General features: G+C 43.1%; 1 protein-coding gene across 3 annotated transcripts in view; it reads left to right on the top strand.

The window, feature by feature from the left end:
* FYN (FYN proto-oncogene, Src family tyrosine kinase) overlaps positions 1 to 27,063 on the top strand; it is a 182,136-nt gene that overhangs the window by 120,417 nt on the left and 34,656 nt on the right. For 2 of the 3 annotated variants that reach the window (XM_029945649.1, XM_029945650.1), the window contains exons 3-9: positions 4,558 to 4,818; positions 8,785 to 8,881; positions 16,929 to 17,027; positions 19,752 to 19,855; positions 20,808 to 20,957; positions 23,518 to 23,682; positions 26,692 to 26,871. In XM_029945649.1, coding sequence (XP_029801509.1) covers positions 4,569 to 4,818; positions 8,785 to 8,881; positions 16,929 to 17,027; positions 19,752 to 19,855; positions 20,808 to 20,957; positions 23,518 to 23,682; positions 26,692 to 26,871 — 1,045 coding nt within the window. In that variant the 5' untranslated portion in view covers positions 4,558 to 4,568. Of the gene's footprint in view, positions 1 to 4,557; positions 4,819 to 8,784; positions 8,882 to 16,928; positions 17,028 to 19,751; positions 19,856 to 20,807; positions 20,958 to 23,517; positions 23,683 to 24,109; positions 24,266 to 26,691; positions 26,872 to 27,063 lie in introns of all 3 variants that reach the window. The other variant, XM_029945651.1, reaches the window with a different exon arrangement.

The raw sequence follows: 27,063 nt of genomic DNA, 5'->3' as shown, positions 1-27,063 counted from the left end.
TCTGCCTACAAGTTTATGTGTCTCAAGAGAAGGTAATTTGTGGGATGCCTGGGTGGCTCAGTCAGTTAAGCGTCCAACTTCAGCTGAGGCCATGATCTCGCGGTCCATGAGTTCAAGCCCGTGTCAGGCTCTGTGCTGATAGCTTGGAGTCTGGAGCCTGCTTCTGATTCTGTGTCTCCGTATCTTTCTCTGTTCCTTCCCCACTCACACTGTTTCTCTCTCTCTCAAAAATAAATAAACATTTAAATTTTTTTTTAAAGAAAGTAATTTGCTTTTGCAGATGACTGCCAGTGGCCTATACCCCTTTTGGGTACGTAGCTCTCGTACACACCAGAAATCTTCTTAAAAGTCCTGTAGCTTTATAACCTGAGTATGCAGGTATTGCTTTATTGATTGACATACAAGGAAATGTGAGCTTATCTGTGTTTAATGTGCATTTAGCACAGATTATGGTCTATGGCATCGGTGAAGGGAATAGATGTTCAGCCAGACTCATTCTGGATCAAAGCAGCCTATGCCCAGAGTAGAGGATGGATTCCATCTTTTATGTCAACTTTAGTCAATCACCGAAGGGCTATATGAAGAAGGATTCTGAGACCACACATGGCATAGCACCAGAAAGTGCTGTGATCAGTTGACAATGTCTGCCGTGCTCACAGGAACAGAGTGTGACGATCCTTGGACTCTCTCTTTGACAACTTTTCCCTGAGTTGCCTCATGCTGTTGGCACACATAAGATCCACAGGACTAAGGAAACTTTAGTAAATCAGGTTTTACTTGTGTAATAGAAACAGAGCCCTTTAGTTTTGCCAAAGGATGGAAGAATGGAAGGGGGGTAGAGAACTTCATGGCTACAATCCAGACGCCTTGACCACAGTCACAGGATCTTATTGGTCAGAGTTCTTGTCAATCAGTTTCTCTAGGCACAGCAACATGCAGAGAATGATGGTCTTGAGTTCATGGTATATGATTTACTCATCAGAGGAATTCCAGGGCCCCACTTTTGGGATGCCAGTATTCAGTTTCCTAGTGTGCCACGGATCAAGGGCAAGTACATTAGTACATTATATGCTCATAATGGACCTACGGCATTGGCCGTAAATGCCACACCACAGAACTGTATATGATAAAGGATTTTTTATTGTAACTCGAATGTTCAGAGGCTTGCCTCGTGGCAAGGAGCCTGGAGTCATATTGACTTTAACTCATGGAGCATCTCCTGACTCTTCCATCCAGAAATGGTTAGTCTGACTGCCCCAAGTGGGAGGAAGAAAGCCACAAGTTCTTACAAAAATATTTTCATTGTGATTAACTTTTAATGTCTTGAGCCTACAGTTACTGATTTACTTTGGTTTCTTCATGTTTGTCAATGAAAGGAAGAGAGTAAGCAAGATCTGAGCAAAAACATTTCCTACTCAAAACTGCACATGTATGAAGTGGTGACAAAGCTGTCCCTTCTACAGGAGAGAATGGTGTCCTTCAAAATGATTTTGACGGAGCTTTGGTTTTTAGCATTCTAACCATTTAACAAATATTTGTTGAGCTCTTACAGTGTGCCAGGCACTGTTCTATAAAACAAAACAAAAGATAATCCCTGCCTTCAAGGAGCTCACTGTTTCCTTTCATTATTTCATAGAGTTATGTGTGTGGTGTTAGTTGTTTATTACAGTGGTAATACTTTTTCTTAGCAGATTTTGAAAGATTAGTTTTTTCTTTGTTCGGTTAGATGTAGAGTCCTATTTTAAGTGGGGTTCCAATGTAGCATTACTATTTTGTTGGAGTTGGAAGAGTAGTTTGTAATGGGAGTTCTCATTGGCTCTGGATTCTTTTCTCTATCCCAAAGAATAAGCTTCTAGAGAAGAATCAGCATTCGTGTCAGTTTTTTAAATGGGTTCCTTCTAACGCGAATGCCTGTTCTTCTAAGGAAGACATTGTGGATTGCATGCTGATCATGCACATGTAAGGGAAACAGCTGCTATACTGTTTCAAAGACGTAGATATAAATTCCTTTTTCTTCATAAGTCAGGATTTCTTGACCTTGACGCTATTAACCTTTGGGGCCCATTAATTCTTTGTTATTGGAGGCTGTCCTGTTCATTAGCAGCATTCTTGGCCTCTACCGACTAGATACCAGTAGTACCTCTTTTCCCTGAGTTGTAACAACCAGAAATGTCTGTGGACATTGCCTCATATGTCCCTTGGTGGAGGTGAGGGGAGTGAAGTCACCCCCAGCTGAGAATCACTGGTGTAAATGATGTGCTTTTGTGATTCAGGTCTTACATCTTCTAATTATAGTAGATCATTGAAATCCCTGAAAAAGGAGCCTGGAGCAAGAACTGTCTTCTGTCTGGCCTTTGAAGTTTCTGCCATGAAACAGTTAATATAAAGCGAGCAAGATATTTATCAATCTTATGAAGCAATAGCAACAACAAATGATGAAATTCCTTCCATAAATCATGCCTCAGACAGCGTTTGCATTTCCTATTGGAAATTTGTTAAAATTGCATTCATCTACCATAAGTAAGAGAGCGTGTTGGACACAGTACACTGTAAGTTAATCTCAAATGATTTACGTGTAAATGTGTTCCAGATTTGGTGATCTCAGCTCAAGCAGTAGGCGGCCCATTTCCAGACATTTTCATTTTCAGAAACTGACATTGAATTCAGTAGGTATTTATTGAAATGTGTAATGTGAGAAGACATTAGAGCAGTCCAATGCTGGTTTCATGACCCTGTTCCCCAGAAAAGCAGTGTTGGGAACAGTGTCCCACCCCCTACCTCCCTGCCAAGAGTCTCTATATCTGATGTGGCACTTCCCACTTTGGATTGCAAGATACTAAGAAAAACTAAGTTACTAAGAAAAACCACCTCTTTCATTCTCCTCCACTACTTTAAGTCCCTTCCATTTTTATACCAGCTCTGCCCTCCCCAGTGAACACATGTAATTACACATGATGTCATGTGTTTCTTATTTGAGCCTTTAGTTTTATACGGGCCACTTTTCAGAGTTGCATCAGGGGCATTTATTGCATGTTCTACTTACCCCCATCAACTTGACAGGGTATTATAGTCCAAAGTGGGACCATTTGACCAACTTAACCTTGGATTTCTGACTCCTCTGTACTTCTCACACATATCAATAAATTCAAAAATGCAGGGTCAACTGCTAGTGTAAGTCACTGAAAGAAGGGTTGGTCATGATGCAGGGAGAAAGGGTGAAACAGAAACATGCTGGACTAGAGCATCTTCACTCATCTGACTGCTGTTTAAAGAGCACCTACCATGTGTCAGGCACTGGCATTATAGCTATGACAAAAACGGACAGGGTCCTGCTTTCCTGGAACCCACAATCCACTGGATAATGAGATGAGTGGACAGACCATGTTTCAATATGGTTCAAGTGGTGCCATGATGGAGGAAATCAGGATGCCATTGGAGCACTTAGGAAGAGCATCACCCCAGCCGTGGAGGGTGGGTAAGGGGGGTCAGAGAAGGCTCTGCAGAGGAAGCAGTCTCACCTGGAACATGAAGGATCTGTTGCACATCAGGAAAGAATGTTCAAGGACATGTTCCAAGGCCTGAAGTAAAAGAGAGCAGAAAAATGGAACCTCTAAGGAACTGAGAAGTTTGGCCTGTTTGGATAGTAGAGCATGAGACAGGGACAGTAAGAAGTAAAAAGGAAGCAAATAAAGTTGCTTCTCAGGATTCTGACTCAAACAAGTCAGTCACTGGTGGGGTGTTCTTGAGATGAGCACGGAAGTCGGTTTGGAGGAGTGTGGGGTGACACCAGCTTGAGTTTGTAATCCACCACTAACTCTCAAACCTGGGATTGGTTTGTTTTTTTTTTAATATTTGAAAGATGTCAAAAGCTAATGGAAATTGGAAAAGTTAATTAGCAGCTTTAAATGATTTTGTTACTGTAGGCTATGATCACATCCTGCAACTATACTCGGACCTCTTTGTGTCTGCCAATTTTCTTCTTCATTCAGCAACTATTTCATAATTTTGATACTTATCGCTCTTCCTGCTTAAAATTTACCAAGTGCTGCGTGCCTCAAAAATGGGTACCCGTGAGAGAAGAGGTATGATGAGCTGTGTTTGAAGCTGGAGTCTGGCTTTTCCAGCACTCCTCCACCCTCTTCCTTAGATTTTTTGGCCATGATACAGGTTTTCATTCTAATATTGCACAGACTCACTTTGTAGAGCATACATGATTCTTTTAGGTGACTAAAGAAAAGCATAAGAAGTATTAGACTATCTTCAGGCAGGTATGTAGTGTTACAGAATTTTAAGGGGTGTAAACCTCGTTTGAGGAAATGGCTGCCTGGTGACCTTGCTCTGTGGGAATCTCATCACCCAGAGCACAGGGAGAACAAATGTGATTGTCAGGAGCACAGAGATTGCTTCTAACCATAAAGCCTAGCCATTGCTTTTCCTCCTGTCCCTTGCAGGCCTGAAGTATCCAGAGATGAACCACATCACTGATTCCTCTTTAATCCGACAACCCAGCAACTAAGGAACATCTAAGTTCACATGCCTCCTTTTTGTTTCCGTCAGGAATTTAGATAATGGGCTGTGTGCAATGTAAGGACAAAGAAGCAACGAAACTGACAGAGGAGAGGGATGGCAGCCTGAACCAGGGCTCCGGCTACCGCTATGGCACAGACCCCACCCCTCAGCACTACCCCAGCTTCGGCGGCGTGACCTCCATCCCAAACTATAACAACTTCCATGCAGCCGGGGGCCAAGGACTCACTGTCTTTGGGGGTGTGAACTCTTCATCTCATACTGGGACCTTGCGGACCAGGGGAGGAACCGGTAAGAATCAAGCTGTTCTTAATTCTTTTGACAATTGAACGTTTGTGTTCCCGTCAGCTCCCTTTGACTAAGGACTTAACATTAAGTTTTTCATCAGTCTCCACCCATCCGCTGCCAAATGAGGGGCCAGAAAAACAAAACAAAACAAAACAAAAAAACAAAAAAGGAAAACAAAGCTTGATGGTAAATGAAAATGCTGGCTATGGTGGTGGGAGGTGACCCCAAGTCTCTGCTCTGTGCGGATCCTGCATGGGTTGGTACGTGCAGCGTCTACTGATACCCTATGCCAACCAGTGGTCTCGAGCTTGGCTGGCTGACTCTGAATGACTAGCAGCTTTTCAAAATACTGAGTCCCATCCAAGATCTTCCGAATCAGAAGCTCCAGGACTGGATCTGAGTGTGTGTTTTGAGTTCTCCAGATAGCAATGCACTCCTTCCTCCCAAACCCCAGTTAGGAGCCACTTTGCAGGGATAGACCCTTCTCCCTCAGCTTCCTAATCATCAGCCTGCCTGTTACCTCCCAGCCAGAGGGGACATTTGGCAGCATTAGTTTTGGCCATTCATCTTCATTAATTCTCTTTCTGATCTTCCTGCCACCTTCTGTATGACTGAGCTTATCAACCCTCAAGTTTATCGTGTATCTTTTGTATTTTAAAATCAAATATTGGGGTGCCTGGGTGGCTCAGTTAGTTGAGTGTCCAGCTCTTGGTTTTTGCTCAGGTTGTGATCCCAGGGTCATGGTATCAAGCCCTGCATCAGGCTCTCTGCTTGAAATTCTCTCTATCTGTCTATCTGCTCCCTCCCCCACTTGCTCGCTCGCTCTCTCTCTCTCTCTCTCTCTCTCTCTTTCTTTCTCTCTCAAACTTAAAAAAAATTAATAAAATCTGATGTATCCTTAAGAAATCCTTTTAATTTTTTTTCTTTAAGTTTCCTTCTCTTTCCCACGACAAGGCTCTGTTTCACTGCCATGTACATTTGCTGACTTAGCTAATACTTTGTAAAATGTCTGGCATACATTCTCAGACATATGTTTTGCAAAATATTTATAAGTTATCTCATGCATCCTTAGCCTTCCAAATCTTCTCCCAGCATGTGAATCGTGGTAACTAGATATTAGACATTATTCTAAAACGTTCTGTTTATTACAAAAGTTTAAAGAAATATACATGAAGCTTTTTCCTGTGGCTTATCCGAGAAGCAGAGTCTTATATAAGGCCCCGCTGTGCCTTCTTACCTGGGGAGCTGGCACTCCTGAGGCATTGGCGGAGTTGTTGTTTTCCCCTCTGCATGCAACAAGGGAGTGTAGTTATATCCAGGGCACCTGACCCAGAACTTTGGACATATCATTGTGTTGTTATGGATCCAACTTTCTTCTAAAGTAGGCCTTGCATGATGGATCAATGTTAGCACACTCACCCATCCTTCTTACCTTCCTGGAAGGCACCTGGAAAGAAGGAAGGAAGGAAAGAAGCATTCTATGGGAGTCTGTCTCTGAGGATGCTGGTGGGGAAAAAAAAAAGAGGGGGGCCGAAAATGCGTAGCACACACTTCCTGTGCCTGCTGAGTTCTTTGCCAACCAGACTGAATTCTGCTGGCACAGACACTGACCTTGTTCATTCCTTCATGAATGCTGGATACAAATCCTGTGTCTGCAGGTATCATTCACAAAGTCACCAGAGGGGATACTTGCCTTGAACATGGGCGTCTGTATGGTAGTCAGGGATAATATATATAAGAGGCCTCCTTATAACATTTGAAAGTTAAGACATAGGACTCCCAAATGTTGGCAGAATTTTCTGCCCTGTGTGTGTGTGTGTGTGTGTGTGTGTGTGTGTGTGTGTTTAAGTTTATATTTTTTTTGAGAGAGGGGAGGAGCAGAGAGAGGGAGAGACAGAATTCCAAGCAGGCTCCACACCACACTATCCGTGAGGAGCCCGATGTGGGGCTCAAACTCATGAACCATGAGATCATGGCCTGAGTCAAAACCAAGAGTCAGACATTCTCAACCAACTGAGCCATCCAGCGCCCCTCTGCCTTGTATTATTTGGCTTTCTTATATGTACGTGTCTGTCTCTCCACCACTGCTTTTAGTCCTTTCAGGCCACTAAAGGCACTTTTAGTGCTTTAATGTCTGTGTGCCCTCATGACCTCCTTTGACTCTTCCCTCCACCCTTAGAAGATAAAAACCTCAGTGAGAATTTGCTGGCTAATGCAGGGAGAAAGTGGGAGAATAGAAGTATCCGTCCTCATGTGCCTTGTCTTCCACGCAATGGAGCTTGGGTTTGTTTTTAAATTATGTAACAAAAGGAATCTGTTAACAGAGTGTTCAGTGAGAATAGGCATGACCTATGGCTTCCACTTCGGGGTTTTAAGCCAATCTCCTTTCCAGCCTTTCAAAGAAATCTAAAGTTGCCAAATGAACCCTGCTGCTTTGCATGGTCAGACTTCTGAATACCAGTTCTCCTACTAGGGAATCCCACTGGAGATGAGGTGGAAAGACAAGCCCCACCTCCATCTCTGATTTTGAATAGTCCCACAGGCACATCCATTCCCGTGGAATGACTGACACAGCAAAGTGGCAGCTTGGTAAGGAGTGGAATCCATGCTGTGCGTTCTCTAGACCATATCAGGCACTTTGAAGTGTGTGGACAGCAAAATAAGAGACCACAGAGCAGAGAAATGGAATGTAGTAGTTAACAATTGCTGTATAACATATTCCCACAAATTAAGCAGCTTTAAAACAATACATATTTATGATCTCACAGTCCCTGTGGGTCAGAAATCCAGGAATGACTTAACTGGGTCCTTTATGTCAGAATCTCTCACCAGCTGTGATCAAGGTATGTTGGCTGGGCTTTAGTCATCTCACAGTCCAACTGAGAAGGATCTGCTGCCAAGCTCATATGGTGTTGGCAAGACTCAGTTCCTCATTGGCTGCTGGCCAGAGGCTGCCCTCAGTCCTTTGTCATGTGTGCCTCTCCGACATGGCGGCTTGCTTCATGAAAGCGTTCAAGGCAAAATGGCAGTACAGAGAGTCACTAGGAAGACAGAAGTCATAATCTGTTGAAGCCTAATCACTTATGGGCTGTCCCATCACCTTTGCCATGTTCTGTTGGTTAGAACCAAGTCACGAGGTTCTCTCACACTCAAAGGAGGGGGATTACGCAAGGGCCTAAATAGCAGGAGGCGGGAATCATTGAGGGCTATCTTAGAATTCTGCTCGCTATATGAAGGAGGTCTTAAGCCAGATGGGATGCTGGCCATTTCTTGTTGTCAGTAGCAGACTTCTGCAAAGCAGAAAAGGCCTCTCTGTAGAGAGTCCACCAGATGAGAAAACGTAGTTTGAAGAAGAGTAAGTACTGTAGGTCTGCAAGGATAGGCAAATTTGCGGTAGGAGAGAGTGAGTCCCTAGAGCAACAGTAGATACCAAGAGCAAGACATCCTCGAATTGGGGTGAACATTTATGGAGAGGGTCCTCTCAACCTCAGGCTGCGGAAGAAGTTTCCTATTACATTCTGCATTACTGTTACTCTCTAGGAAAAGAGTGATCTGTTTTACCCAAAACCTAATGTGCGCTCCTCAGAGAAGGAGAATCTGTGTCAGATAAAAGGTGTCTATAATTGCTGCAGACCTCTGCAGATCTGAACCATACCATCACTGCTGCCCCTTAGCTGTGGACATGACATTAGTATCTGTCTCTTCCCGAGGACTCATTCAGAGGTGCACAGAGAGAAGTGCACCTTCGACTCTAGGTTTAGTCAGATCAAATAATGCTTCCCCTGTAAAGAGCAAGGCGTACATTCAGCCCCACAACTCTGGTCTCACACATGAATTACATCATCGCGTCATGTCATCAGTACCGATTAGATGTAGGTTTTGAGAATGAGACGCTAGTGAAGATTTAATTTCTTGGAATTACTTTCCCCTTGTGTAATAATCTCTCCCCTTTTGATTTCGTGTTGTCAGGAGTGACCCTGTTTGTAGCCCTTTATGACTATGAAGCACGGACGGAAGATGACCTGAGTTTTCACAAAGGAGAAAAATTCCAAATATTGAACAGCTCGTAAGTTTGGAGAGGGAAGGGGAAGTATGTGTGTCTTTCAGATTGGGAAAGAATACTTGTGTTGCCAGTTTGTGCCCTTTCAGGACCCGAGATGCTAACAGAACACTTGCTAAATTCATTAATTTGTGGCAGTGTCACTTAAGAAATGCAGAGTAGACAAATCAGGACAGTATTTTATGGCACTGGGGTCCAGGGAACTTTTCAGAGGATACGGTAGCAGCAGAGTTGCTGTTTGGGGTTAAAGGTTGGCCAGGTTCCAGTATTGCCCTCTATGGAGCTGTGCCCTCACATGATCGGCACAGAGTTTGGCTGGCCTTCCGCATTACCCTCTCTCTGCCTTGAGTTGGTTTTTGGGTTGTTTTCTTTTTTTTTTTTTGGTTTTGTTTTTTTGCATCTTACGAGTTGCGCTAGCCGAGCCCTCACTCATGGCTGGCGACAAGTCTCCTCTGTTTTCAAAACTGCTAAATGTTCTGATTGGAGAAACCTGTGGAGGCGTCTCCCCATAGTGAGAATTTGCAAGTGACTGAAATCTTTGTGTGATGGGAAGAAGAAGCGATTTCACCCACTCGTGAATGACTACAATGTGTGCATTTTAAATGTGACCACTAGGAGCCATATTTAACAGGCAGTGGAAGAAATGTCAAGGGTAAGAATCACTCACTTTCCAAATTTTACATTTTATACATCCATTAAGAAGAGTAAATATAGGTATATATGGCATCATATATAGGGAAACATATTTCCCTGTAGTTTTTTTTAATGTTTATTTATTTTTGACAGAGAGAGAGAAACAGAGTGTGAATAGGGGAGGGGCAGAGAGAGGGGGAGATAGAGAATCTGAAGCAGGCTCCAGGCTCTGGGCTGTCAGCACAGAGCCCAACACAGGGCTCGAACCCACAAACCATGAGATCATGATCTGAGCCGAAGTCAGATGCTTACCCGACTGAGCGACCCAGGCACCCTTTCCCTGTAGTTGTTAAATATTCAGGCTTCAAAGAAAATGGTGGTAGGAGTGCCTGGCTGACACCATCAGTAGAGCATGCAATTCTTGATCTCGGGGTGGTGAGTTGGAGCCCCACATTAGGCATAGGGTTTACTTAAAAAAATAAAAAGAAGAAAGAGAAAGAGAAAAAGGTAGGGTGCTGTCAGCAAGTCAGGCCTTCTTCACCGTACTCAAGTTTTCCTTGTGAGTGCCCCCCAGTGATTGGGGAAGAGCACCACTCCAGGGATGAGGGCCCACCAGGACATTCTCCTGTGTTGCTAGGGTCACATGCTCTGGACTCTGCTCCCTGAGCAAACTGTGATGACAGAAGGATCAGGATGCTCTTGGTCTTTCCTGAGAGTTTGAGCAAAAGGAGCAGGAGGCGGCCCAGTGCATCCCTACCCCAGAAAAGAGAAGCAGTCATTGTAACAAGGAACTCCCCTAGGCCTAAAAACTGGCCCCCACTCTCAGAGTTTGCCACCTTTCAGGGACAGGAGCTGGATCCCTCCCACTGGAGGCCAGTAACTCTTCTGGACCTGAGAAGACAGTGTCTACATAGTAGCCACGGGTTGTTGGGGTTTCTTTTAATTATCATTCTTATTGTCATCATTAATGGGTATGGGTAGGGTTTTTTTTTTAACTATTTCAGTACATGCAGAAAATTCCACCTAGCAGAAGTGTGCATGGTGGTGGTCACACAATGTGAATGTGCTTGGTGCTACTCAACTTCACACTTAAAAATGGTTGAAATGGTAAATTTTGCTATGCATGTTCTACCACAATGTTTTAAAAGCATACAGTCTGCTGTATTTTCACACACTAAGTGTGCCTGTGCAGCCAGCGCCCAATTCAAGAAGAACATGACCTGCCCCCTCTGAGCACCCCCTCATAGCCACAGGGATGTTTTTAAATAGCACACAGCTGCCATCTGTTGAAGGCTCCTGTGTGCCAGCCATAGGCAGTTGTCTGAGCTGTGTCTCACAGTCATCGTTTGATACATGAGGGGCCAGGGGCTCAAGTTCGGGAGCTGCCCAGGTGCACAGGGGAGCTAGCAGGTGGCAGAGCCCAGGGTGACATGTGGCCATGGCGTCCTGAGTACAGAGTCGGGTTTGGGCTCAGAAGGGCTCAGCACACCCCACAGAGGGGACTGAAGCTTTCAAGCCACATGAAGGTTTGGAAGGTTGGCTGGGGAGTGGGGAATTTGGCTTTGATATCTTCTCATTTATAGGATTCCTTATTGTTAGTTTGATTCTCAGATGAACACTTCTTGTCAAAGCCTACTTAGTGTGAATTCTGAAATACCCACCGCTTCCCATCCCTGTTGTGTGTAATGTTCCCTCAGTCCTCAAGTTGGTTAGAACTCTAAATCAACTTGGAAAAGGTGAGAAACAAAGGAGTTGTGGGCAGCACCTCACAGAGCTCTTCCTCTGCGGGCTTCCTCACACTGCGAAGGGATCTGTGCATCCAATCGTAGGACACTTGCAAAGTCGGTCCTTGCCAAAGTCAAATTCGTGACTTCTTCCTTTGTCAATCTGGATAGGATCTACAGTGGCATTCAATTGAAATTTTGGAGAAACATTCCAGGAAAATCCAATCCGTCTCAATCAGTATTTTATGATTTGCATGCATGGCCTTTAGTGTTTACGGGCTTCGAGCCTCTGGCCCCGTTCTCTTAGAAGAAAATGTTACAAAGGGTTTTTTTTCCCCTTTAATGTTCTTCGTTCTTGCCAATGGAATTCCTCATCCTAGATGCCATTTAAATGCCCTTTTTCAAGGTTATGGGGGAAAAAAATAAGGTTTTTGTAACAAATACAATATCTTGAAGTCAAGGGTAATAACAGGGAAGAAGAAATCATGAAGGACAAACAAAGCAATAACAGAGAACCAGATGGCCTGCCTCTCCTTCCTCCTCCCCGGGGCCTCTCCCAGCCCCTGGCTCTCCTCTGCTGAGAGGGGAGGGGGATGGCGCCAGTTCTCCCTGGGGCAGCTGCCACACCTCCTAGCCTGGGTGTCCTCCCACTCCTTCCCTGTCTGGAGGCAGAAACGGGAGGCAGCAGGGGCCTGGTCTTTGTGATTTCAAAGTGCATGAACATGCTTGTGCATGTGCTCAGAGCCAGCAGCCCTGCTGCCCAGCGTGGCGGTGAGCATTCTTCACTGACCTGTTACAGGTGCTCAGTGTAGTGTATTCAGGCATGAACCTGTTTTGCAAAATGTTTATTTTCGTCTATTTTATTCCCGATTTTCACATTTCCCGACTAGTGATGTACCAGCTAGAAACAGTGACTCTTTAAAATATAATAAATACGTTACACAGAGTGGAATCGTGCCTAGGGTAGCAACTCCTTTAAAGTTCTTTTTATCTTGATAAGGAGAAATCCTGGTTTAGAGCCCTATCTGAGCGCGTGATAAAATTGTTGTGGACATGCTCTCTGACCGTAAGATGGCAGTAACCAAATTTAGAAAGAATACAGCATTTATAATAAAAATGCTCCACAGCTCAACACGTCTAGCCTGACTTCTGTTTGCAAAGGCCACTTCCTGGCTGCATCAGGGCTCTAGTCTCTTGGGACCAGCAAACCTTATGAGCAATTTTGGGGATTGACAACAGGCTCCTTTAGTAAGTCTTTAAGTGAGGGGAATAGCGAAAGCTGCTATATAAACTCAAAAGTTATTCTAGACCAGAGCCTGAATCAAAGAAGATAACGTTAAAGAAAATCTCACCAAACCTAAAGTAATGAAATATCTGAACTGTAAGAACAGGATTTGTTTTAAGTGCGGCTTTAATAATGTTAATTACCCACAGTAATTCAAGAAATAAAAAGTAGCGTAATGAGGAATTCCGTTTTCTTAAATCAAGGGAATGATTTGTAAACAGTAGTATTTATCAGGACACCTGGGTGGTTCAGTAGGTTAAACGTCCAACTCTTGATCTCAGCTCAGGTCATGATCTCACAGTTCATGAGTTCAAGCCCCGAGTCAGGCTTTTCACTGACAGGAGCCTGCTTGGGATTCTCTCTCTCTCTCCCTCTCTGCCTCTTCCCCACTTTCTCCCCCTCTCTCTCTCCCTCTCTCTCTTCCCCTCTCTCTGTCTCAAAAATAAATAAACTTAAAAAAAATTAAGAGTATTATTTATATATGGGTAAATTGAACTTGTAGTGTATTAAAAAGATGATTTATTCATTTGCTCAAAATTTTTTTGATAGATGCTTTGAGTCTGTACCAGCCTCTCTGGGCAAACCTGTGAGGCTTACTACACAGTACATTGTTTCCTTGTCATCTCACATCTCGTCTGATGGAAAAAGTGACCCTAGAGGCCCTAGAAAAAAAGAAAAGGATTCGGTCTTTCTCATGAGTCGCTGAAAATCCCTGTGAGATTAATGGAGTCACTTAAGAGAAAATCATGAATTCCTGATACATGACTTTAGAATGAGCCCATAGTTGGATTCTAATCTGTTCTAAACTATTTAGGTGCCAGCACCAAAATGAGATACTTAATGCTGGCTTTGAAATGGAAATTGTAGTTGGCCCTTGAACAAGGTGAGGATTAGGAGATCTAGCTCCCCACTTCTTGGGGTCAAAAATCTGCGTAGAGAGGCACCTGGATGGCTTAGTCCGTTAAGAGTCCCGCTCGTGATTTTAGCAAAGGTTATGATCTCACTGTTCCTGAGTTCGAGCCCCACATTGCTCTCTGTGCTGACAATGTAGAACCTGCTTGGGTTTCTCTCTTTTTGCCTCTCTGCCCTCCACCCCTGTTCATGTGGTCACTTTCTCTCTCTCTCTCTCTCTTTCTCTCTCTCTCTCTCAAAATAAATAAATTTTTTTAAAATATGCATACAACCTTGACTTCCCAAAAACTTCTAATAGCCTACTGTTGACTGGAAGCCTTACTGATAATACGATTAACATATATTTTGTATGTTTTATGTATTATATACTCTATTCTTAGAATATAGTGAGCTAGAGAAAAGAAAATATTATTAAGAAAATCATAAGGAAGACAATACATTTACTGTACTGTTTACACTGGGGGAAAAAAAAACTGCAAATAAGTGGACCTGTGTGGTTCAAACCCATGTTGTACAAAGGTCACTCATACTTGATTAATCCCAGATCATCTAGATAAGACTGGGCTTGTCTCAGCCCGCAGCAAAATGTATTGGCTTCCTGCCCCAGGTGACATTTCCATGTACCCCAACAATGATACTAGACTTTCTTCTTAAATCATTTGGGGTTGCCTGGGTGGCTCAGTCAGTTGAGCGTCTAATTCTTGATTTTGTCTCAGGTCATGATCTCAGGGTCGTGGGATTGAGCCGCAAGTTGGGCTCTGCACTAAGTGTGGAGCCTGCGTTAGATTCTCTCTCTCTCTCTCTCTCTCTCCCCCTCTGCCTCTCTTCCCTGCTCAAGAACACACACACTCTTTCTCTCTCTCTCTCTCAAATAAGTAAAATGAAAAAAAAAATGTTAATCAAGTCTATTAGAACTAACTTGATAAAGGTTATCTTGCAATAAAAGATGAACTTCTTCTGAAAGCTCTTAATTTTTTACCATTTTGGAGCATTTCCCAGGTGTGGGGTTTGTGGGATGAAGAAAGAGAAAGGAAAGAAAAAGAAGGTGGAGAGAATAGTGGGTATTATTTTTTTTTTTATGATGAAATGTCTCCATCTAGTGGAATTTCAGAGCACTGAATGTTGTCACTGTCTTAGTCTCCAAAGCCATTTCTTCTGCATGTGTTCAAAGAAAAAAAATAAACTTCCACATATGTTCCTAGATGATATATTTAACAAGTGCATGTATTTCCTTTAGAGGACACAGAAATGAAGCCAATACAAACTGTTCAAACTTAACATTTTAATTTCATGATTTGAGTCCAAAAGGCAGAGAGAGGAATGCAATTGGGGAGCAGCACGGAGTAAATACCACACAATCCATAAACACCCAGCTCTTAAGTCAGGCAGTGGGCGCACAGGTGTTGAAATACACATGTATTCTTTGGTATGTGTCAGTTATTTCCTAAGAAAAATCTGGACATTGACTAAACTTAAAATTTGTTAATAAAGGACTTCTTAAGGGCACCTGGGTGGCTTAGCCAGTTGACCATCTGACTCTTGATTTTGGCTCAGGTCATGATCTCCCAGTTCATGAGTCTGAGCCCCACATCAGGGCTCTGCACTGGATATGTAGAGCCTGCTTGGGATAATGTTTCCTTCTCTCTGCCCCTCCCCTGCGGATTCATATTCTCTCTCTCCCCCCCCCTCTCTCTCTCAAAAATAAATAAACATCAAATAAATAGATAAATAGGACTTCCTAGGTATGAGAACAGTTATCTCCTCTTTTTGGTTGATTTATCTGTTTACACTTGTTTAATAGGGTGGAAAGCCTCTGGCAGCACCCCATTTTCTCACCGACTATCTGTGTCACTTGTGCCGCTGGACACTCCCCCACAGCCCCAACGAGAGCACATGTGGGCCTGCCACCATTTGCGGTTTTATTAAATTCTGTCCGGGGTTGTTGCTCAACGGTCACCTTGCTCGAAGAGGCAGTCTTTGGAGAATGGGGCTCTTGAGTAAGGCTGTGTTAATATAGAGGCTGGTTAATCTCTTCCTAATTCCATCAGTCCAAGGAAGATCGTGGCCAGGGCCAAAAGCCAACACTCTTTCTTCCTTGACTGAGAGCTTTGACACAGAGTCCAGCCACAGTGATATTTTAAAAAAGGGAAGAAACAAAAAAAGGCCTGGGGTTCCTCTTGCTACCTCCAAGGACCAGAACAGGAAGAAGAGAGGGCGCTGGGCACCCACTGAAGAGCAGTCTGAGAGGCGTCTTGTGCTCAAGGATACGCTCAAGGACGGCGGCCCCTCCCCAGCCCTCCCTCCCAGCCACCTGGTGGGCGCAGGGTTCCGTGGGCACCGCGCGTGCCAGGCCCCAGCCCCACCTGCATGTGTGCAGAGAGGCGCACATGCAGCGCCGTGAGTCCAAGCATGTGAACTCCAACCATATGACAGACCCATGTGTTTTAAGCCGAGAGTGGTGCTCATATGAGCCCCCCCTCACGTCCTTCTGCCCGCAGTTCTGGGAGCCTACCCCCCCCACACACACACACCTGAGACCGACGATTGCAAGGAACACTGGGCTGTACAGCGTGGTGAGACTCAGAATCCCACTGCCTGGCCAGTTTTTGCTCTCCCCCTGCACTTGTACGCACAGGGCTATGCCGCCCCGCCCCTCCTGCCCACCAGAGGCAGGTCAGTGCTGTGAATAGTTGATGAAAGAACTCCAGGTTGAAATTTTCTGAACAAGCCTTAACCTATTGCCTTTATTCTTCTACCCACTTGGCTTGAAAACAAGCAAGGCAGGTGTTCAGAGGGGGCTTTCATCCCTTACTAGGCCTCCTGACAGGCTTCCTTTTTCAGATGATCTGCAGCTCTAATGTCTTTCTTTTCTTGCTTGGTACATCTTTTAATGGCTAACAGAATGATACGAAAGCCAACAGTCTGCATCTCTCCAGCACTACCAAAGGATGCTGAGATGAAGTAGACTATTAAATTAGCAGTATTAGCACATGCTTCATTTTCCTTCTAGCTTTGCTGAGATGTAACAAACACGTAATATTGTATAAGTTTAAGGTGTACAATGTGTGGGGGGACACACAATTATAGTGTGAATGTTTACCCTGATAATACATTCTTCTCTTCACATAATTACCGTTTCTTTTTGTTGTTACTGGGATTTTCTAAAGTAGCCTGAGGCCTGGTTCCCTTCCCCTCTGTCCAGGTTGGGGACACTTACCAAGCAAAACGCCCCTCTATCCCAAGAGAGTTTTTTTCACAGCCAGGGTCCTACATTGTTCATTTGCAAATAAAATAAGAAAGGAGAGACAGCACTGGATTTAACTCACCGTTGACTCAGATTGTAACCATGTGACCCTTACAAAGAGCTATGTTGGAGTTTGAAGAAATCAGGCAGTGGAATGACTAGGAGGTAGTTTATACTCTGACAGGATTGAGTCTATAACTGCAAAACATTGAAATGGTCAACACATTCACTATGTTTTCTCTTTGTCCTCTGCAGGGAAGGAGATTGGTGGGAAGCCCGCTCCTTGACCACCGGAGAGACTGGTTACATTCCCAGCAACTATGTGGCTCCAGTTGACTCTATCCAGGCAGAAGAGTAGGTTTTGTTTGGTTGTTTTCACTCAACTGCTTGCTTTTAAATTTTAGTTGTCAAAATAAAGTGCCCTTAACCTCTTTAATGGAGGAGGGAGAAGAAATTCACTAGAGCGGTTCAGGGTTGAGAGAAGACGGTGTTGCCATGTGCCCCAGGTACTGTGCTCAGGGTTTTGCCATATCTGTGTAATACTTGTAATGTTATTAACTTAATATTTTTCTTTATGCCTGCATCTGAAAAACATACTTATTTTGAAAAGGAACTTTATATCAGAACCCTAAATGGAAGCACAATATTACTTGCCATAGATGGAAAGTAACCTGAAAAATGTGATGAAGTTCTGGCTAGGGCACATATTAGTAATGCAAACTTAAGGTTCTAAGCCTATAGTCTGCTGGGGGAAAACAAGAAAGAGGGAGAATGAGAGTGAGGAGGGAAAGAGAAAGCGGGGTAAGGGGCAAGGGGGCAAATAATTATTAAGGATCAGATCAAGATTTTCTTTCTCAAGGTAATCAGAAATATGAAAGGAGCACTGAAAAGACCTACCTTCCACGTGCGAGCTAGAAGTATCTCACAGTGTGTTCCACAACTCTGGAAATCCTCTGACAAAGCATTTCAAATGCTGCTTTCCTTTGAGTTGGGGTCTTGGTTCGTTTCTTTGACAGTAAATCGTGACTAGCAGTTAGTTGGACCAAGGATTTCACTGGTTCCAGTTTTGGAAGTTGGTCAGTAGGCAGAGGGGATTCTAGAAGGGGCAGCCATTGTTCCTCCTCAAGACCTATGGGGATTCACAGGCACTTCCAAATGGGGGAACTATCCGAGTGACCTGTGTGGTGACCCCCATTTCTGAACTGAGGGAAAGAAAACTGGCCCATGGCTCCAAAACTTGGGGACCTGTCCTCCTCCCTGACACCCTGGGGACCTGCATCTTCTGGTAGTCCTGCCTTACCAGTGGGAGGCGAGAAAAGTCAGCCATGAAGCCCAGCCTTTGGCTCTAATATTGCATTTTGCCCTGGATTTGTTTAAGCACTGCAAGGAGATTAGATTCCACACCCAGCAAAATCCCCGATTGGATCACTGTCTTGCCTTTAATTCCTTTGTATTTTCTCTAAGAAGATCTGTTTTGTTCCCCGCTCTCAAATACTCAGTGGTTCTGCACTCCTTTTTTCTCCTAGTGAGTGTGTTTTATCATCAAAGAATAAAGACATTTGTGTTGAATTTTTATTTTCGGGCAGATTTGCAAACATCTTTGTGTTCTTTAAGAATAAAAGATAGCACTAAAAGGTAGCACTGCTTTGATTTAACTGGGAACCTACCCACTGTGTATTTAAGTTCTATTTATAATGGTCAGTTTTTTAAATACTTTGTTTTTAAAGAATAAATTAGCATTTTAAAAAGATAACGCATATGGTTTTACATAGGCCATTAATCGCCCTATCTTAAAATGCTATTGTTTTGGTTCAATCCATTGTTCTAACCCTTCTCTCTTCACCACTGCTTCACATACTGCATTTTAATTGGGTGATTGATGCAAGCCCAGAAAGTCATTTCTCATAAATAATTGTTGTAATTCTCTTTACACCATCTAGTGCTAGGTTAGGACTGTCACACAGTCTGGTGCCTTTCAAAGTCACTGAGGAGCTAACTTGCAGTGTGTCTTTTCTTATCTTCGGTGAAGCTCTTTCATTCACAAAAGAATCTGACAGTGAACACATAATAGCTATGTTCAAGAATAATGAATTAAAATTTCATTTTAGAAACTGGATTCTTTCACAGTTGAATATTCTAAAATTGTTCCTATGCACAGATTCCAAATGAATGCTCTTGAATTCGGCCCTGCATTCTTGCAGCACCTCATGCTGAGCTGTTTAGCTTCCTGCCAGGCCGCGGTTAGGGCTGGCGAGTGCAGGGGAAGGTAAAAGGTGAATAGCAGAGATTGCAAGACCGGATGCGATGCCTTCTTACCTGGCACTGGGTGTTACTCTGGGGAGAGCAGGAAGCATGTGTGACACGCAAGCATTTTTCAGGACGTGCTTGTTGGCCATGCGCGGTGACCTGCTCCTGCAGCTGCACCAGAGCACACACACGGGTGCAGACCCCCACCCACCTGCCAGGCAGATCCTTTCACTTACCCAAGTCTTCATCCCTGCTGGACAGCAAGAGACTAACAACTGACATCCAAGGGCGGCAGCCATCTCAAATTAGGGGTGGTCTTGGCATTTTTTTTTTCAAAGTTGCTGTAGGTACAAAGTTACTTAAAATACCATGTCTTTGTTCTTTATCCATTCTGACTGACTTTTTTTTAATGCTTGATTAATGATCTTTGTGTAGACTGAAGCTGTGCTTTGTTATTTCCCAGGGGGTGTCATTATGCCCAGAAATCCAGGGTCTCATAGATGTGCGTGGGAAGGGTCTCCTGCAGTCGCCATTTCAAAACAAGGTCTTAGATTTCTCTTTTTGTGAATGCAGGTGGCAGTTTTAATACAAACCCGTGCTTGTCACCTCTGAAGGGAAGGAAAATCACACACCGTTCAAATCTGACTTTCTTAAAAGAGTGGTAGAGGTGGATTAGGGATGGAATCAGGAACAGACTAAAAGGGAACTAGATGAAACTAAGAAAAAATATATAGGAAAAGGCTAAGAATGCAGTCAGAGGGGAGGGGGTTGGCTATTCCATTTCTGTAAATACCATTACAAAATGTTCCCTTCCCTCAATCTCATTTAAAGGTGGTACTTTGGAAAACTTGGCCGAAAAGATGCTGAGCGACAGCTTTTGTCCTTTGGAAACCCGAGAGGTACCTTTCTTATCCGTGAGAGTGAAACCACCAAAGGTGAGATAAGGAGTTGAAGAAGTTGGTTGTCATTCCAATCTGTGGATTAGTCAGAGGGGATGAAAGGCTTATCTCTAATATACGAGGATTTTTAAATGGCACATACCCTCCCGGCCTTGGGAGCGGAGTCCCACTTTCAGATTTCCCCTGCAGGCTTTAGAACTACACACAGCTCCGGAAGGACTACAGAGGCTCAAAAGCAAAAGCCCTTCCTCCCGAAACAGGGGCTGGGCAGCTTCACTCCTGCAGACCCACAAGATCATAGAATTTTCAGCCGTTCTTTGGAATTAAGATTTTCTGAATCTCTTAGTTCCTCAGGCGCCTGTAACCTTAGCTATAGATTGTTTTTGCACTTCTTTTATTTTTCATGACTGAGGACTGCTCTTCCTCCAACCGCCCGCCCTTTCATTATTTAAATACTCACCAGAGCCCACAAGAGGAACTGGGCCAAGGGAAGGGAGCAGGGACTTTCTAGCTTGATCTACCAGCATGGTTCTCTGTTCCCAAGGAAGTGTGGCGAAGCAGAAACTGGAGGCTCCCTTCTAGAGGAACATTCCTTCACTTCCATAGCACACGCCACCCCGCCTCTGTGACACTCCATGGGTAGGGAAGAGCAGGAGAGCGCCCCCAGCCTGCAGGGCAGTTGGGTCTATAACATGTTAGGCAACCTGAGGGCAATGGTACCAAAGAGAGTATTATAGGAAAAAATCCAGAAAGCTTTCATTTTCAAGAGTAAAATCACTTGATTGGTAACATTTTCTGACATTTGGAGGAAAGAGGTGTTTTCTTCTTCTGTTCCTGAGTGGAAGACAGCATGTTTGTGTGCACGCTCGCATGTGTGCGTGTGTGTCCTCTTGATGACTATTAATCAGAATACTCAAGTAAATGAGACCTAAAAAGTGAATGAGCTCTCAAAATGATTGGAGCTGCTAATGCCTTGCATATTTACCAGGTGCCTATTCACTGTCGATCCGAGATTGGGATGATATGAAAGGAGACCATGTCAAACATTATAAAATTCGCAAACTTGACAATGGTGGATACTATATTACCACCCGGGCCCAGTTTGAAACACTCCAGCAGCTTGTACAACATTACTCAGGTAACCCTAATGCCGACACACTACTAACCCCTGGGACACTGAGGGGAGTGGGTAGGCACAGAGTGGGGAGGCAGAGTGGGGTGTGGAGAAATACAAGCACATACAAAGTCAGCAGGGACAGTTTTCTTTGCTAGCCACTCACTGTGGGGCTTTGCTGAATAGGATCTATTGATGCTTTTCTATCATAGTTATTATTAGTTCCATACGTTTGTCAAAAAATTCTGTAACATTCTTGCTCCCCAAGTACAAAGCAGTAGGTTAAATTGTAGAAGTTATCATCTTTTCCTGTTCCCCTGGAGTCTGTCATCCAAAACCATGACTGGAGAGAGGACAGTGCCTGGGAGGGAACACGCGGGGTGTGGGGGGTCCTCTAGGGGGCCCCCCAGTTCTCACTCAGTAGTCACAGGAATAGCCACACATGCTTTCCATTCTCATGACCAGATGAATTTTGCAATCCGTTTATCATGTTCTACTGATCACCAATACTGCCGTTTGCTAACTAGATGTAGACTCTGTGACCCACAGCTCCTCCTAGATCTGTTAGAGCCATTGTATTAAATTAAACCTGTGAACAGTAAGTGAAGCAGTCTCTGTCCTAACACCCACATGTTAGGATGTTCCTAGAAATAGGTACTTATTAGGTGTTTAGGTGTGCAACTGGTACGTTTTAGTAAAGAATGTGGTCTTATACACATGTGTTAAAATGATTACTTTCTTTCCAAGATTAGCAAGAATATCTCACTATATAACACACACACACACACACACACTCACACATATAGATACACATGTACAGGTATGTATATTAAACTATTAAACCTAGTAGTTTTTTCTGTGATCTATATATGGGTGTTCTTCAGGACAATGACAAAACCCCAAAATAGTACATGACTTGACCGTAACTACTGTTCTATGCACATTCATTTTTTTAAAAAGTGTGTATAATTTTTTAGCCCCAAAAATAAAAAAGCAGTCTTTTGAAAATGGCAATAAGAAATGCCTATTGATTTATCCCGGGCACTAATGAAAAAGTGAGGAAACTAACAGCATTTGGAGCACTCGTTCATTAGCTCTAGTTTATGCAGATTCTAATGAAATATTTGGGAGAAATGGAGCAGAATCTCTCCCTGAACTTAAGTGATACACTCAAAATGCCTGCATGTGTCAGGATTTTTCAAATGCCAAAATATATTTCATTTCAGGCAAACATCAGCAGGATCCCCAGGGTTTGGATCATTTGAAAATATTGTGTTGGAAAGGGCACCTTAATAACATCATAAAACTGGAAGGAGAGGAGGGGTATGAAGAGCATAGACATTTTTTAATCTCAAAAAAAATCCATCTCGAGTTAGATTTGTTTTTATATTGGCTTTTCCTCTTCCTCCTTCCTCTCTCTCATACAATAAAATGCCTTTAAAATATTGACACATAAATAATTTCCTGCCTAAACATCCCAGACCCTGACTCTACCAAAAAGAAAGGAATAAAAAGAAACTTAGAGCAGGTTGCTAGAGAAAAGACAGCACTACATGCGATTTCCCGGATCCAAGGAGCCTGGGGGGGGGGGGGGCGGGGGCTCTGTCTGCCATACAAGCCAGGCTTCCTACGGCTTTTGTCACTGCCCTGATTCCTTGCTCTTTGTTACTTTTCTTACCTGACAGAGCTTTCACTTGCACTTACGCAATTTCCCCCTTGCCACTGCTGAAGTGTAAGAGATATATTCTTTAAAAGAAAGAAAAAAAGAGAGAGAACAAAAGAAAAAAATTCCCAATAACCTATAAGTGATAACTTTTTTTCTTTGTCTTTTTCATAAGAAACAGAGTTCTTTCACACCCTTGAGTTTGTACAGATTTCAGTTCCCTGTCTTTCTGCTTTGAAACCAGATTTCTAAATTATACATTGGAGACTGTTAAAAAGATTTATTTTTAATGGGAAATATCAAAGAAACGAGAGCATCTGACTGGTAGAATAGAGTCAGTCGAAATGCCAAAGAAATCCCTAGAGAAATGTGACCTCTTTTTTCCCCTGCCAGGTATAATCTTCAGCCTTACTAGTTTATAACAGTCAAAGATTCTGTAGAAATATCCTGCACTGAAGTTGCAATTTTAAATATATTCAGACCAAAGAAAGCCCTTAAACCCTTGACATTAGAAAGGGTTAAGGACAGTCGTGCTGACATTCAGTAGTCCAGATGTACCTTTTGGAATCAGCAGATGTATGTTCAGGGTTCTGGAGACATGTTATGAGCACAAGTTGTTGAAAATGTCTTTCTTCCTTAGTGAGTATTAGAAACCAAAGTCATACCTGTGCTGTATGTATGTGTAGACTGTACTATAGCTGGAGGCATGGAGCAGTCCACATTGAAAATGTCCTCCATTCTACCTCCAATGACCATGTTTCAATGTGCAGTGTCTAAACTTCCAAGATGTGCGCAGCTCCCCACCGACATAGCACTGTTCGTGAGCAGCACTGTGCGCTCGCTGGGTTTGTGCAACTGTAAGTGTTGTTTCATGTGTTGTGCTTTTCTCTCCCTCTCCTGCCGCTGTCCCCGCTCCGTCAGAGAGAGCTGCAGGCCTCTGCTGCCGCCTCGTAGTTCCCTGTCATAAAGGGATGCCAAGGCTTACCGATCTGTCTGTCAAAACCAAAGATGTCTGGGAAATCCCTCGAGAATCCCTGCAGTTGATCAAGAGACTGGGAAATGGGCAGTTTGGGGAAGTATGGATGGGTATGCTGAGACTCAATTATTCTATTACTAGCTTTCTCGTTTGGGAAGTCCCAAACATCAAAGATGGAAGGTGAAAATAAAGACTTTATGACCAGGAAGAAGGTTTAAATTACTAATAGTGGGGAATTATACATTTGATTTTGATTTTGATTTCATGATTCCAGAATTTCTAAAAGAGAGATAGTGGCCAAGATTGGCAGGTGGCTCAAATTATGCTATTATATGAATCTCAATTCAGAAGCCAGAAAATAGTGCAAGGAATGTTCCAGCCGGCACAAATGCCTTGCCCTTCTTTTCCAACCACAGATGTTATCCCAGTGAACTCAGTGTAGCCCTAAAGGGCAAGTCACCTTCCATCTTTTCTAGTGCATGCATGATAATGGATTATAAGGATTGTGTTTTTTTTTATTAATTCCCTTTCCTATAGAGAAAGCTGATGGTTTGTGTTTTAACTTAACTGTGATTGCATCAAGTTGTACCCCACAAACTTCTGGATTGGCTAAAGATGCTTGGGAAGTTGCACGTGGTTCATTGTCTCTGGAGAAGAAGCTGGGTCAGGGGTGTTTCGCTGAAGTGTGGCTTGGTAAGGCAGAGGGCACATTTCATTTTGGCTACCTCTCAAGGCCAATTCAAAGGACAATTCTGAACCAAAACACACATGCAGTCGTTGGGACCAAGACACTTAACCTGGATAGCCAGACAGACACAGGGCATCCAGATTTTGAGGACGCGGCAATACCTTGCTGTGCTCTTCTATACTTCTTCATATAGTTGGTGAAGCAGACACCATACAAGAAGAGACCAATACTATAAGTATCTGTTGTTTCCTCTTCCTGAGACATAGGAACGTAACATACTATAGGTGGATTACTATAGGGAAAGACCATGGGCTTTTATGCTCAGTGGGCCACAGTTTGATCATTACTAGCTGATTAACCATGTTCAAGGGGCTCTTTTAACCTCTTTGAGCCTCAGTTTCCTTATCTGTAAAATCGGAATGATACCTACTTCATAGGATTGAGGATTACGTAGGACAACATACTTAGAGCGCTTGCACACAGTACCTCCTCAGTAGGCACACGTACTTCTCTTAATTCAGTTGTCATGTCACTGATGAGGCTGACTGCACTGGGCCCATCCCATTGGTTTCATAACACCCTTCGGGTCATTTGCAGCTTTGCTTGGAGAAGATCCATGGAATGGCCACCCAAAGGCATCTGTCAGTGAAACAATGTTGGTGCTGTGGAATTCACCTTCTTGCTTAGGTTCAATTGAAAACAATGTGGATAGGTACCTGTTGTTAGGTGTAACTGTAGGTGTGTAAGGGGTGGTCAGCATTAAAGGATTTAAAACAGTGAAAGCACTTGGAACAGAGCCTGGCAAAGAATAAGCATAGATCGATATGGATATAGCGATAAGGTTAGAGAGACACATTCCGACATAACATATATGTAATGTGTGTGTGTATTATTGTGTCTCTCGCTGTACTTTAACTCAAGTATTATAAAATATCTTTATGTGGCCTTCTTCTCCCTCATCTGCCCAATTTATAATTGAAGTTGTGGGTGCCAAGGATTTTAATTCAATCATTTATACAGTCAGGAAGAATTGGACATTCTACAAAATTTTATTTTCAAACTTTATAATTATCAACTTTAAGCCATTATGCCACACTATTAAGAATTTGTTGCCCACCGAGCATAAAACATTATGTTGTGGTAGTTCAGGACCAAGATGGAACACCAGTGAGAGTAATTGGGTTGTTATTAGACAGGAAAATCTCTATTTAAAATTTCGGGATGCTAATAGCACTTAAATAGCAGAGAGCACTTCCAGATTGTCAGATTTTCCATTTCCATTTAGTGGTCAGATATTTAATAAGGTTTGAATGAACCCTTCTTTAAGCCGCTGTTCTTTCATAACTTAAGATTTTTCTAGGTTGCATGCTATAATTGTATGAACCATGTTTTGAATAGGGTAACAAAAGGTTACAGAAATGTTTAATTCTAAAGTCAATTATATTAAATATGAAAACGAATCATAATTTAAACCAGCTCTTTTCCAAACAGAAAAAGCATACTCTAATTTAGCAGACTTTTCTGTTTCCCTTAGAGTTTTAATTCAGAGTCGTAGCACTAATAATGGAATACACATAGAACCTGGATTTTTGTTTTTTTAATTTTGCAACTGAAAGAGATTCAAAAGGTAATCCATTTCTATACCTATATTTTTTAGCGGAGGCAACCAGTGATCAGAAACCAGGCCTGTCTCTGTGCCTACTTGACTTTTTTCACCTGTTAGGCCTAAATATTTCTTCTCCCTCTTAGCTGCTGTTCAATTTTTTCAGGCTGATAGAAGCTATTGTTCTTGTGGCTGGCCTGAGGAATTGTCCTTACCTGGTTCAAGTATGGGGCAAGTAGACCATGAGCTCTTGCCAGCGCTCCTTGGCATACTTGTAATCTTACTTATAAATCAGCTGTTCAAGGTCTCTGTCAAGTAGCTCACTCACTGCAGACAGTGAAAAGTCTAAAGGTAACTCCCAGCCTTCCTCAGTGTGTTGCCGTGTTTTTTTAAATGGCACACTTTGTAAAATGGAACTTATTCTGTTTCTTCCATGCTTACTGTACTATCTAAGGGATCGCTGTGGGATAGTCAGGCCTGTTCTAGCCTTTGAATTTTCAGCCTTGTTAAAGAAGCATCCAGAGCTTTTGGTGCCAATTCGTAATCACATGGGTGAGCCAGAAAAGGAAAGTGGCATATATCAAAACCAGAAAAAAGTTAAAAGGATTATAAACTATAACATAGCTATAAGTCAACTCGTTTTTCCTGTTGAAAATATTTCACAGAGTCCTTATTACATTCGCTTGTCTTTGTTCAACAAAAAAGGATATTAAGTTTTTCTAAGTTAAAATCTAACCTTAATGCAAGTAGCTATTGATTTAAAAGCTTTTGTATTTTCCCATCAAAAGAGGATCCGTGGTTTGACTTAACATTGTGGGATGTGTGCAGGTACCTGGAATGGAAACACAAAAGTAGCCATAAAGACTCTTAAACCAGGCACAATGTCCCCCGAGTCGTTCCTCGAGGAGGCACAGATCATGAAGAAGTTGAAACACGACAAGCTGGTCCAGCTCTACGCAGTGGTGTCCGAGGAGCCCATCTACATTGTCACCGAGTACATGAATAAAGGTCAGGCCCCGCTGCACAGTTGACCCACAGGGGTTATTTCAGGGAGGAAGATGGAGGTGCCTATCTACTTTTTTTCTAGTTTCTGCATGAGCCGCATATTCCTGTCAGGAAGCACAAATCGGGTGCTCATTAATGAAAGCGTTTTTAGAACAGACCATGACCTTGAGTTTGCCCCCCAGATCCTTATGAAAT

The sequence above is a fragment of the Suricata suricatta genome, chromosome 7 (assembly GCF_006229205.1).
Source record: "Suricata suricatta isolate VVHF042 chromosome 7, meerkat_22Aug2017_6uvM2_HiC, whole genome shotgun sequence".
NCBI classification, from domain to species: domain Eukaryota; kingdom Metazoa; phylum Chordata; class Mammalia; order Carnivora; family Herpestidae; genus Suricata; species Suricata suricatta.
Note: the sequence above shows the minus strand (reverse complement) of the source record. Positions and strands in the feature narration are given on the sequence as shown.